Source organism: Netta rufina (assembly GCF_964035555.1).
Source record: "Netta rufina genome assembly, chromosome: 26".
Classification (NCBI taxonomy): domain Eukaryota; kingdom Metazoa; phylum Chordata; class Aves; order Anseriformes; family Anatidae; genus Netta; species Netta rufina.
In genome coordinates this window covers 123,918-137,330 of record NC_140150.1, presented here as the reverse complement: position 1 = coordinate 137,330, position 13,413 = coordinate 123,918, and the positions used below count along the sequence as shown (strand labels likewise).

At 41.1% G+C, this 13,413-nt stretch overlaps 1 protein-coding gene and 1 long non-coding RNA gene across 2 annotated transcripts in view; both read left to right on the top strand.

Moving 5' to 3' along the window:
* Positions 1 to 5,492: 5,492 nt before the first annotated feature.
* On the top strand, positions 5,493 to 6,668 carry TSHB (thyroid stimulating hormone subunit beta; the record flags this gene model as incomplete). Its single annotated transcript, XM_084301982.1, has 2 exons — positions 5,493 to 5,654; positions 6,426 to 6,668. The coding sequence occupies 2 exons, from the start codon at positions 5,493 to 5,495 to the stop codon at positions 6,666 to 6,668; spliced, it is 405 nt and encodes a 134-aa protein (XP_084158108.1).
* Positions 6,669 to 9,476: 2,808 nt separating this feature from the next.
* The window catches only part of LOC311218851, a 124,299-nt gene continuing 120,362 nt past the window's right edge, over positions 9,477 to 13,413 (top strand). Inside the window, exons 1-2 of the long non-coding RNA XR_014619132.1 lie at positions 9,477 to 9,613; positions 10,338 to 10,515. This is a non-coding gene — a long non-coding RNA (uncharacterized lncRNA). The remainder of the gene's footprint in view (positions 9,614 to 10,337; positions 10,516 to 13,413) is intronic.

The following is a 13,413-nucleotide window of genomic DNA, read 5'->3' as shown; positions in this document are numbered from 1 at the left end:
AGGAACAAAATATGTACACATATTTTAAGATTGTAAACACAGTAGTAAGATGTCATTAAATTGTTAATTTGAAGCATAAACTGTGGAACCATATGTCGTTGCTATATTTATTAGAACACAGATATAAATCACCTGACAGCTTTCCTAAGAATTATACATGCATGTTGCCAAGTTTCCATACAGGACCTTCATCAGTGAAGAGTCTGTCTAATTACCTACTGCCTGCCTATCAAATTGGCAGTCAAGTTGATAGCATTACAACCATAATAAAATGAAAATTGTTTGTGACTTTTACCACTTAGTGTTATTATGATATTGTGGGGTATTGTCATTCATTCATGATAATCCTGTAGAAGACTTGTGGCTTGTCTGTGGTGGTGGCAGTGGTTTTGTTGTTGTCATTTTTTTTTCTTTTAATTTTGTCCCACATGTAGACATTTCATATCTTAGAATAACAGGAACTGACATCTAGCACTCTCCAGTTAAATGTAACCAAATATAAAGTGGTCCACCATAGAAGCCACAACAACAAATAGGACTATGAAGTACTTTCAGAGCATAAGTGGAAATTGTTGGCATATCACATGCAACAAAGAGAATTGCCCTTTTAATCTGTGCTTGACAGGATATGCTACAGCTAATCCTAGGGAAGAAAGAGAAGAGCAGTCATCTGTGAATCTACAAATTTAAAAGGTAAGAGCTCTGTTTCAAGCTATTACAGAGAGACTCGCAATAGAGAAATTAGCTTTGAAAATTCAGCAGCCACAGTCTGTTTAAATGCAAAACCTGATGGCAAAAAAAACTTGTTCCTATGGCAGCATATTAGGATCTGATTTCCTTTTATCAGTGTAGGTTTATAATAAGATGGGCTTGGAAATTCCTCTGTCAGAACACAAATCTTGTAGAAATCTGATTTTGTCTATGGTTGTTGTTGTTGTTTCTGACTTTTTGTTTTTAATCAGCATAGCTTCTGATTTTCAGCTGGACACGTTTCAGTTTTAAGATCCACAATAGTATATGCCTACATGTATATCACAGAATCACTGAATGTTAGGGATTGGAAAGGACCTTGAAAGATCATCTAGTCCAATCCCCCTGCTGGAGCAGGAACACCTAGATCAGGTCACACAGGAACGCGTCCAGGTGGGTTTTGAAATTCTCCAGAGAAGGAGACTCCACAAGTCCCATGGACAGCCTGTTCCAGTGTTCTGTCACCCTCACCGTAAAAAAGTTTTGTCTCATTTAAGCAGAACCTCCTGTGTTCCAGCTTGCACCCACTGCCCCTTGTTCTGTCATTGGGTGTCACCAAGAAGAGCCTGGCTCCATCCTCCTGACACTCACCCTTTACATATTTATAAACATTGAGGTCACCCCTCAGTCTCCTCCAAGCTAAAGAGACCCAGCTCCCTCAGCCTTTTCTCGTGAGGGAGATGCTCCACTCCCTTGATCATCCTCGTGGCTCTGCACTCTCAAGCAGTTCCCCATCCTTCTTGAACTGAGGGGCCTGAACTGGACACAATATTTGAACAGAATTTGTGGTAACTTATCTTCATTGTTCCTACTTTTATTTTAGGCATTGATCAGTGATGGAAAATCATACTGTTATTTCTAGATGTAAACTTTGGGCATGCACTGAATTTCTGTAGCCCATTTCAGAGATTCCTGGGTAACAAACCCAAGAATTCTATGTTTTCTAAATTCTGTTCACAGAGAACACTTAAAACACTTCTTACAGAACATCAGTATACTATCTTTCACTTAGTGAAAGTGTAAAATAACTGATGTGACTGAATGGAGTGGTTTAGTTAACAGAAAGGTTAAAGATAAATAATTAAAAGCCTAACTGGTTGTTCCAGAACACAGCTACAAAGCTGCTGGCTGTAAAAGCGCATTAAAACTTTCTATCACTGAATAGTCTGAAGGTCAGCAAAGGGGCAATGAAAGAAAGAAATCCATAAGCATCAGATATTGAACTATGGATTTTAGCAAACTGTAGGAAAGAAGCTTTTTATGCACTCATAGGTTGTCACACTGTATTGCTGTTCCCAAAAGGTACTGGGATCTCAATCCCATCAAATATTTAGAGAGGTCTGTACTGAGGAAGCCTACAGTCATATCCAGGATGCTCATGGAAGAGTTTTTCTACCAGCTTAATAGTTTGTGTAAATTACTGAAGAAATAGGAATATGTTTATCACTCCAGTGATACTCAGAGCTTCTCTGACAAATGGCCAGGTTAACGTGATGCCAGGAAAGAAAAGGTAATAGGAAGGATTTTCTCTCTGTATTAGTATGATCATAACTTGAGTACAAGGGACAATAGTTACATTAGTCTGAAGGTCTATTCAGACTCATTTATTGTGTTTCCAGATGAAATATTTTTCATTCTTACTGCTTGGTCAGATATTTCTGTAATGCGCTGCAGTACATTCAGAAGCTGGGTAACAAAGTTTCAATGAACAAATGCACTGCTCAAATTATACTGCCTGCTGCAGTTACGGAGAATTCCTAGCATTCAGCATACTCTGCCTAACAGCTCTAACTTTTCATGACAGTAGGGCTCTGGACAGATGGAACTAAGGACATTACATCTATGTAGTTGCCTTAACAACCAAATTCATAATCACCTCAAAGAATGAAATCAGGTTTGTGTGACATGACCTATTTTATGTAACACCATCCTGACTGGCATTAATTATGTTCTCATCCTTTAATTCTTTATTGCTCAAATCCTGTATCAACTTTCTGTTATTTTACCTGATTTATCAGTGATAGATGTCAGGCTAGCTGGTTGAGCATTACCTGGGTCAACATTCTCTCTTTAAATATTGGCATAATATAAGCACTTTTCTAAATGTTTTGAAATTTCCCCAGTATTCTAAAACTTGTTGAAATTAGTAGCAGCAAGCAAAAGATCCTTAGCTTTGAGGTGATAACTTTTAAATATTTGTTTTACATCTTATTTAACAACTGTTATTGCAAATGTGCATGTTGGTTTGTCAGCCACCACATTTTCAAATGCAATGTAGTTACTGATGACTTTGCACTTACTCTGCATCAACAGTTTGTCTTCAGCTAGTAACATCCCTTGATATTACTCTTGGCCTCTGTCCTGGTAGAAGTTTATCTTCTGGTGTCTAGATTTCTGTACCAGTTTTCTACATTTTTCCAACTTCTAATACTGATAGCCTCTCCTCTCCTCTCCTCTCCTCTCCTCTCCTCTCCTCTCCTCTCCTCTCCTCTCCTCTCCTCTCCTCTCCTCTCCTCTCCTCTCCTCTCCTCTCCTCTCCTCTCCTCTCCTCTCCTCTCCGATTTTTAATTCTTATTTTGGGCACTTTTTGTCCGCTCCAGGATTTAGTTCTATGAAGTGTTTCCTTTTCCTTTCAGGATCATTATCTGCTTTGAAATATTCCTAAGGTTTTCCAGGAAAGAACATTCTTTTCCATGACTAAAGTTTTAAACAAACAAACCCACACATATATATGTCATGTATATGTGTATTATATATCATTATCTACATGTGTTTTTATGTCTATACTTATATAGCCTGTATGTTTAACTGCATTTAAAATAGCTCAGAAAAATATAAAACAAAGCATCATATTGGAGTAGTACCAAAATAAGTGTTTTACTTCTGTTGCTAAGTCTAGCTGAACAGATGTTACTGAGTGTAAAATTACTATTTTGTTCATGTCTATAAGACAGAAACAGTTATATTTAATTCCCAAGAAGTTATATGCTAAAAATGTCATTTCCAACTGAATAAGACATGTACACTAACTTGATCTTTTCTCACTTTTTTTCCTTCCAGGTGTTTCACAAACCCTAAACAAAAAGTGTTTCTCCCTTTTCAGTAGACATCTCAGTTTCACTGAAGTTGGTGCAGTATTTTGCTTTTCATTGTGCTGCAAAAAGTGGTTTCTCACAGTGAAACTAGATTATACCCTTGTTAATTAGTATTTCAGAGTGAATTGTTGTTGCTTTAGTATTTGCTCAGTAGGTTCAAGGCCAGATGATTTGTCTGCATGTTTTGTTTGAGTAGATAAAGTCAGGCTTTACCTAACCATGCTGTAGAGCAATTGCTTTGGTTTGAGTTTTATTATTTTATGTGTATAGCACTGCATCTCTCATTTGTGCCTGCCTGGTAATGAGCAAGCAGTGAACCAGACTGTATTAAATTTTCCAAAAACATAAGGGTAGAATTAGTCATATGTGATTCAGGATGACTCCATTTCCATGCTAGCTTCCCTGTCATGACGTTGCTGTCCTATGTAGCAATTAAATTAATCAATAACAAGTTTTTAAAAGCAGTGGTTAGTTTAAAAGCCAATGAGAGAGAATGACTGTTAAAATAATTAGATTTCCAGCTCCAGTTTCCAGGTTAGGATATTATGGACACATTTGTTCCTATCACATTTACTTTGCAGTTCAGTATGAATTTTCAATAGATGACTCTGCGATAAGAAAGCAGCAATTCAGATGCAATTATATAAACAGTAAGATCAGCCTGGAATTAGCCTGGAGAGTATAAAGCGCACACAGAGCTTGTGCTGGGTCACTGCCTCTCCCAGCTCAAGGCAGAATCAGGTTCCTGTAATAGGGAAGAATTCAGCTGACAAGAGGTTGGTCTTTCCAGACTTGCATTGTTGCAGCTACAGGGTAAACCAGACTGCATAATGACTTTTGCTATGGGAAAATGACAGCTGGAAGAGACTAGAGGGTGATGTCCATGTGTTTGTAGACACTGTCATTTAAAACTTGTAGTTTAGAAGATATAGAGTAAACCCTGGAATTGTCTTGGAGCTAATCAAATCTTTGTTCTTGGGATCTCCCAGCAGGTCTGGGAAATGAGGTCAGCACAACAGACAGATGAAGCGCGGATTCATTGATTTGATCTCTTTGCTGACAATCTTTATTGTAATTTACTTGAATCTATTGTTTAATTCTTGGCAGTGTTCCCATTTCACCATGCCTCTAAGCCAACTGGAAAGTAAAAAATACAGTGGTATGTCTGATATGCACAACTGTTTCTTTTTTTCTCTTGAGCATTTTATAAGATGCTTTCTTTAGAAAAGTATTTTAAACCACTAAGATTATTTCTGCATCTCTGGTTAATTCTAGAGCTCATGTTCTCTCATGTCACATTTTCAAATCCTTTAGCAGGGAAGGATAGGAAAACCTCCTGTTATTTTTCTGTGTTGGTATTTTATCACTCATTGGTGAAAAGTGCCATGTAATATGATTTAGTGGGGAAAAATTATCATGTATGTTGTTAGTGGCTTATTTACCCTTCTTTTCTGTTCAGTGGTTAGTACTATTTCAAATATATGTCTTGTATTGAAAATAATTTGTGAAGCCGTAGCTGAAAAAGTTGCAATTACTTCTACTTGGTGACTATCATAATTGTTCTTGTCGAATACTGAGAAAAGGACTGCAAGGCATGTCTGATTTTACTTAGGGTTTCTTTTTTTTTTTCCCCCCCTCCCATCTAGCATGAGTCCCTTCTTTGTGATGTCTCTCCTCTTTGGCCTGACTTTTGGTCAAACAGCATCACTTTGTGCTCCTTCAGAGTACACAATCCACGTGGAGAAAAGGGAATGTGCCTACTGCCTGGCCATCAACACCACCATCTGCGCTGGATTTTGCATGACTCGGGTACAGGAAGTTACTCTCTTTTAGGCAGTTGTTCCCGTAAAGGCCATCACTATAAAAGATGTGCCTATTCTTGCTGAAAAAAAATGTGTGAAAGTTACTCAGGCTAAAAATGTCTGTCATAGACAGAAAAATCATATTATTGTCACAGTATCCAGTTAGCTTGTTGTGAAGGTACAGATGAGAAATGCCAAGGCTCCCGAATTCTGTGGAGTTTATAATAACAGTGGCATAACAGTGAACTGACTGCTGCTGTTGCTGCAGAGCCTCTCTAGTCTGTGGGTTCAGGATGGAACAAGTGAGAAGCAGATTGTATTTGGTCACTCTTTTAGTGATGACTTGATTAATTTCAAGTCCAACAAATTTGCCAGGGGGTGAAGGCAGTTAACTACTATTGTGACAGCTGTTGAGAATATCTCACGTGCAGGCATGCCAAATGCTATGCTTGAGCTTCGCTATTCAACATAGCATTTTAATTTCCACCCTGGTCAGTAGGTAGTCAATACAGAATACAAGGTCCTGACAGTACTTTGGGCCAAACAGGACATTAGTAGTTAAAACCACAAAAGCAAGGCGAACATTTCTAGAGGTGTAGAGATTCCCAGTCACATGCAGATTCAAAGTGAAAGGTCTAAGCAGAAGTACACCAAAAATATCAGAACTAGTCTAAGTGTAAAGGGGTTGGCTTTCTGCACATATGAGAAAATACCAAAGGAAGTTTTTCAACACTCATGTATGCTTCTGTGAAACAATGCATTTCTTTTTTCTTTGTAGGACAGCAATGGCAAGAAGCTGCTGCTCAAAAGTGCTCTGTCCCAAAACGTGTGCACATACAAAGAGATGTTGTATCAAACAGCACTGATTCCGGGCTGTCCTCATCACACCATCCCTTACTATTCCTACCCTGTGGCCATAAGCTGCAAGTGTGGTAAATGTAACACTGATTATAGCGACTGTGTTCATGAGAAGGTTAGGCCAAACTACTGCACTAAACCACAGAAGCTCTGTAACATGTAATCTTCCAACAGAATGTGGTAGAAATGTACCTTTCTGCTCACAATTAAACGTAAATAAAATTGTATTTCATAACAGGTTTGCAAACTGGTGTGCACAAAGTCTTATTCTAAAGAGGTATCACTAGAATTAATTTGATGAATTGGATGTTGTGAAATGCACAAAAGTAGAATCATAGGACTGCAGATTTATATTTAGGCCAAAATCCAATTTAGGGAAGAAGGAGAAGTAACTGTGTATGTATGAACCCTTGCTCATAAATTCCAGGTATTGTGCGAAGAGATGCTCAAAGACAAACCATTTACTATATTTAAGAATTAAAAACTGGACAACACATACTCTCAGTATTAAACAGTTCAGTAGACTGACATATCCTTGCAGCCTTCATATTAGCAACTGTATTTTTCCATGTACGTAATACATTTTTTTAGAGGACCCTAGCTTTATAGCATAGTCAGCTGGAATTAAGCACATGCAGTTATGTATCCACACTATGGTTCTGCTTTATCGCTAGCGTTGTCCAGACCTGTGTTCATTAGCATTGCTAAGCATACTTTTTCATGTCCTTGCACTAGCAGAGTAAGCCTCTCTTTTCTGTTACAGTGCATGGAAGAAGTTGTAACTCTTTCTTAGCATTGAAGAAACAGTGAAGCTTTAAATCTTGCTGCTCTATTCTCTGCAATAATACTACCATAAGTTGGTATTATTATTATTGTTATATATGTTATTATATTATGGTGTAATACCATCAAACTTAAAATGAAACTCAGAAAAGAACCCTCTCTTTCCCCACACAGGTCAACTGTCCCCTTTGAGTTTCAAAGTGATCTGAGCCCCATCATATTTGCTGAACATGCACAGGTGAGAAATGCAGACCCAGGAATTTGGAAATAAATGTAAAATAATAAATGTTTCCTTTTCTTTAGCTCTGATGATTCAGTGGCAAGTTTTGATTCTACTAGACCAACCACTGGGAATGAGAGCTAGTTTCCACCTGATTTAACTGATCCAAACAACAAAGTAGAACATACAGAATTCAGTGGTAACTTTGCCCCTCACCTCTATTACCTACAACAGGAGTGATGAAAACACAATTTGATCTGTATCTGCTCAAGTAAATGTGTTGCCAGCTGATTCAAGATCACTATAGATAGAGAGCAGGACTACACTGAAGACATGAATAGGGCTGACCAAAAAGAAAAATAAAACCTTAGTTATTAACTCGATTACCAAAGTTTTTGTACTTTGCATTTCTGAGTAATTGTAGACAAGAAATTATCAATGTGTGGCAAACTATCACTAACTTCCTACTATTACTAGGATATATAGTATTAACACTATATAGTGTTGTAAATTCATTACATTTCTTTTTAATTATACTAACATCCATTTTTTGAAGTTAAATATTGCATTCAGAAAAGCTATTAGGGTGAATCAAAGTGATTATAAACCAATTTAATTAAGATGAAAACCAAAAAGTTTGACACATACAGAACATGAATGATTTGCAATATTAGAAAAGGAATGATCCCAATCCCTGGCTAAAAGTGTCTGAAATGGTCATTTCCTGTCAGTTTGACTGTACTCTCGTAAGTTACAAGAGTCAAATTTACTGTAGCACCTGGAAATACTACTGTAGTAGCATTTAGTATTTAGTATTAGTAGCGAGGTGGGGGTCGGTCTATTCTCCCATATGCCTAGGGACAGGACAAGGGGCAATGGGCTAAAGTTGCACCAGGGTGAGAAATGCAGCAGGGGAGGTTTAGGTTGGATGTTGGGAAGAACTTCTTTACTGAAAGGGTTGTTAGGCATTGGGATGGGCTGCCCAGGGAAGTGGTGGAGTCACCATCCCTGGAGGTCTTTAAAAGACGCTTAGATGTAGAGCTCAGTGATATGGTTTAGTCGAGGCCTTGTTAGTGCTAAGTCAGCGGTTGGACTGGGTGATCTTGGAGGTCTCTTCCAACCTAGACGATTCTGTGATTGACATTAGCAAAACCAAAAGGGTAACTACACCTATTTATAGTAATAAGCAGCACTGCAAAATTATTGTAATGATCCCTCTATCTGATAGACTTGTCTTCAGTCTGAAGATATGCATGCAAAAAAAATAACAGTCTACTTGCATGGTTGATGCCTATGCAAACTCACTGAGAGGAAAATGACTGGAATGACTTCTTTTATAGTAAAAAAAAAAAAAAAAAAAAAAAAAAGACATTTCTGTGAGTGTTACTTGTTAAATATCCTTTCACATGCTCTCTCAAACCACTTTTTCCCTTTGGCCTTTCAGCAGTATTTGTTTTCTACTTTAAGTCCAGGTCCAGCAGGACTTTTTCACGTAACACCTTTTCACATAACTAACCAACAGATTTGCAGACAGCACGAAGATGTTGGGAGGAGGCAAAGATCTTAATTTTGGACAGGAAGTAACAGAAAAGCATGGGAGCACACAACACGAAGGAGGCCTGCAGGAGCTGCAGTCAGCTGGAGCCCACACCGAGGCAGGTTTGTCCTCTGAAGGTAACTGGCCTCCTCCTCCATACCGACATCGCCGTCGCATTAAACGCGAGGCCTCTCGTGTCTAGAAAAGGCTTGGAAACCGGGCCGTGCTCCAGCTCCGGTTGCTCTGACGCCCACCGGCTTACAGCGAAGCGCCCGCCCGTTCCCTGGCCGCCGCCGCCCCCGCGACCTGCCGCGAGCAGGAGCGCAGCGCAGCGCCACGAGGCGCCCCCCGCCTGCTGAGGCGCGGTCGGCAGGGCGGGCCCGCGAGCGCCCCGGAGGAGGGGACCGAGGGGGCGAGGCGGCGCCGGGCCCGCGCTGCGCGGAGGCGCCCGCGGACGGAGACGCGCCTCGCCCGTGCTCGGCGCCCAGCCCCGCCGCCACAGCTGGGGGAGCAAGGGGCCCCGTCATCGTCGCCGCCTCAGCCGCTGCGGGAGCGGAGCGCGGGCCGCGTGAGTGCTGCCGGCCGCCATGGCGGAGCTGATCCCGGCCGCGCCCCGCCCCGCCCCGCCGCGCGGCTCCCTGCGGGCTGGCGGCCGCCGCTCCGCTCCGCTCCGCTCCGCGCGGCGCTCCCGGCGGTGCCGCGGCCGCGCGCTCTGGCCGGGGCCGGCTCCGGCTCCTTCTGCAGCCCGCCTGCGGCTCGGCTCCGGGACGGCCGTGGCACCGCCGAAGGCGGCGGGCGCTCTCCTCCGGGGCCCGGCCCGGGGAACCCCCCGCCGGGCCGTCAGCCGCCCGCTTCGCGGGCCTGTGGCGGCGCGGCCGGTTGTGGGCTCCCCGGCTCGCGCCGTCGCCGCCCGGTCGCGCGTTCGCAGGCCGGTGGCCGGCCCCGGCGTCCTGGGCGTGCTGCGCCTCGGGACCCGACAGGTGAGGCGAAGGCGGCTGTGGCCCGGCGGGGGGGTCTCCCTCAGGCGCCGCCGGCCGTGCGGGGGGCGGTGCGGGGCCGTCCCCGGCCTGAGGCCGGGACCTTGCGGGAGACGGCTGCGGACAGCGCGCGCCGAACGGCACAAAGACAAGTTCTCCCCGCTAGGCTTTTATTTCAGGTTATCTTTATTAGAGCGTTGCTTCAAATTCATGGCAAAACCGGTAAAACACTACTTCAGAACACGTTACGCTACAGGGAAGTGGAAGCTAATTTCAGCAACAGAAGGAACATCAGCCCTTTTTTTTTCTTTACAGAAAGCTGCTATAGAGGTAATGCTGCTACAGACTTTGCAGTCATACACTGATGATACCCCAGTTCTATCCAAAATCAGAATTTGTGCTATGGAAACAAATACATTGCACTGGAAGTGGTTTGTGTTTTGGAGAACCTAGTAGAGGCAGAAGCACCAACAGAGAGGAAGACGTGATATCGGTAAGCTTTATTTATGTACATTTCTATGAACGTCATCTGATGCTGTTAATCAGTAGCCTCCAAAGGCTGTAAAAGATAGTATTTGAAGGCTTAAGATAACTCAATTTAATTTTCAATAAATGTGAAATACATTTTGCTATAAAACTATCACTTTCAGTATAAAGTGAAATATGAATCTTCATTGTAGGGATATTACAGGGCTGTGCTTCATCAGCTCCTGTTCAATCTCTGGAAGATATCAAAACTGGCTGAGTTTAACTGTAACAAGTGAAGCTCCCACTCAAGTCAGTTACTCAGAAAAAAATAGACATGGTAAATGTGAATAATGATGTTAAAAGAAATTAGGGAATCAACTACTTACATTTTTATAGGTTAGAACAAACTGGTTGACTGGATCAGACTGGAAGAAAATGTGTGTGCTCTCAAAATTATCCCCTGGCAGGTTTTAGTCTTTTGTCACTTTCTTACAGCTTTGACAGAACATCTGTATTTTCTGTCCTTGAATGAATTAAAAAAGGCCTTCAGTTACTAAGTTGCAGAGAAATCTGCTGAACAGTACTGCAGATATATTATGTACCTCACAGCAGCAGGAAACAACGAAAGAGGCTCTATCTCTGGATTCCGCTAAAAGCACTAGTAGATAGTAATACGTCGATTTCCATATACCAATAACTTAAGAGAATTAAATCAGTGACTGGTATCATTCTATTCCTGATATGCAGTGCAGATGTCTTATATACCCAGACAGCAGTAAAACCTAGAATATAAGCAGTCATTATGCTCAGAAAAACAAATACACTGTACTGTTCAGAGGAGAAAAAAACAAAACGCTGCAAGATAACACAAGACAACAACTTTGGCAGAAAGTTAGGTTGTTCGAGTCTGAATTTATAGCATATTTCTTTGTACCACTCTTTCCTGTTTTCATAAGGCACTTTTTGTCCTTCTGGGTGAGTGAGGGCCTTGGGAAGCAATAGAAGTCTCTGCAAACTGCCTTTTATTCAGTGCATCTGAAAAGCAGGATTCATCATCTTTCAATTTAAACAAACAGTAAGCAAATAAAGAAGCTGCCTCTGGCCATATCATTACATTTTGATGCTACAAGTTTGAGAAATTAAAACCAAGTGGTATACATAGATGTGTTTTAGAAAAAGTAGTCATTACATGGGTGGAAGGTAAGAGAGGGAGACAGGAATTTACTGTAAATAAGTGGTCCGTGTAGGGAAAATATTTGGGAACCCAAAACACTGTTTTGCCTTTTGTGGTGTTCTTACCAATTGTCAAAAAAATTACCAGTTGTAAAATGTTTTTATGGGAAAGCTCTCCTGCTCTGAATGGCCAAAAATGACACTATACATAAGTTTCTTCTTTCTGCCAGTCTTACCTTGGGAGAAAATGCCCCAGTTGTACACTATCTCTTTTTCTCTTCAGGACAGAATCAGTTGTAGGGATGGTCTCAAGGATATTTGGGATCCAGGAAATGGCTTTGTTATCAGCTATGAGAAACTTACTTTCTTAGTGTCAACTTGAGACCCTCATGGATTTGCTGCCAGTGTCATTCTCCCAGCTGAGACTTTCTTAAGAGCAGAAAGCTGATCAGGGACAGATTTCTTGGTCTGATACCTGCGGAGTAAGGTCCCAGGACCTAATTTTACATGGCACCCATAGTTAATAAGCTATGGACAGTGATACAAGCCTAACTCTTCTTTGGTATATGATACAACATCTCCTATCATCAGGGGACCTGAAGCTGAGCATAGAAACTACACAGTTGTCAGTGCCTGTTGCATACTCAGCTGATACTGCCTTTAGTGCACAGCTGTCTCAGTGCCACTGGATAGTCACAGTTGGTGGCTGAAAAATTTGAAAAGAGAGATCTATGTAAAAACTATCAAGATGTGTCAATTAAATGGGAAATACGGAACAGCAGCATTGTTTCCAGTGCTGAAGTAATAAAAAAGTGATAGGAGTTGGAGTTTCTTTGGGAAATGAGACATAAATTTCATGAGGGATGTATATTCCATGCACATGTGCACTGGACTGCACACATTTCCTGAAGTCCCATCATATTCTAGTGTAATAAATTACTTATAAATACCAAGTCCTGTTAGACATTATGGACCATTTCACTGAGATACGTAATTTAGCTGAATTCTTCCCTGTCATACCCACTCTCTTAAAATGGAACAACTGCATCAGAAATCTGAACTAATACTAATCAGATGGACTGAGCTGCTATGTGGACATTGCTAACAGAAAGTTATTCCCTGAAATACTGAATTACCTGGAGTAAGCCAAAAATCAAAAGATTCTGAGCCCTTACTGTGATTTATTACCTCCTTTTGGGGATAAGCTTTGTCCCTTCTAGGCTGCTTTAAAAGGAACGCATTCTTATAAATAAATATGAAAAATAGACAAAAATATGGAAACAAACTATGTAAACGCAAGCCCTGAGGTATTTCAAGAACACTAATTTTTATACCTGACACACAATCTACAACTGCCAGTAAGAAAGTTTTCTTTATGGCTCTGTAAAAATGTCCCATTTTTCTTCTCTGTCTTACACCCACAAGAAAGGGTGAGAGGTTGAGGTAAGAGCCCCATGAAAGCTGTGATCGTCACCGAAGCAAGACCAGAGGATATTAAAGTGCTACATGTCTTTCCCTGACCATTTTCTGTCTTCAGTTCCACGGACCAGTTAGGTTCTACAGGGTATCTGGCAAAGCTGCTGCTTTTTTTGATACAGTTTCTACTTCTGCACCATCATTTTAGACCATATAGTGTCTTGCAGAATAAAGGGACTTCTGAATAAAGATTTTAGTGGTCCCTTAACTCATATTTTTATTAAATGTATTTATTTATTTCCGTGTCTCAGGCTACCTTTGGAAGCTTAACCAC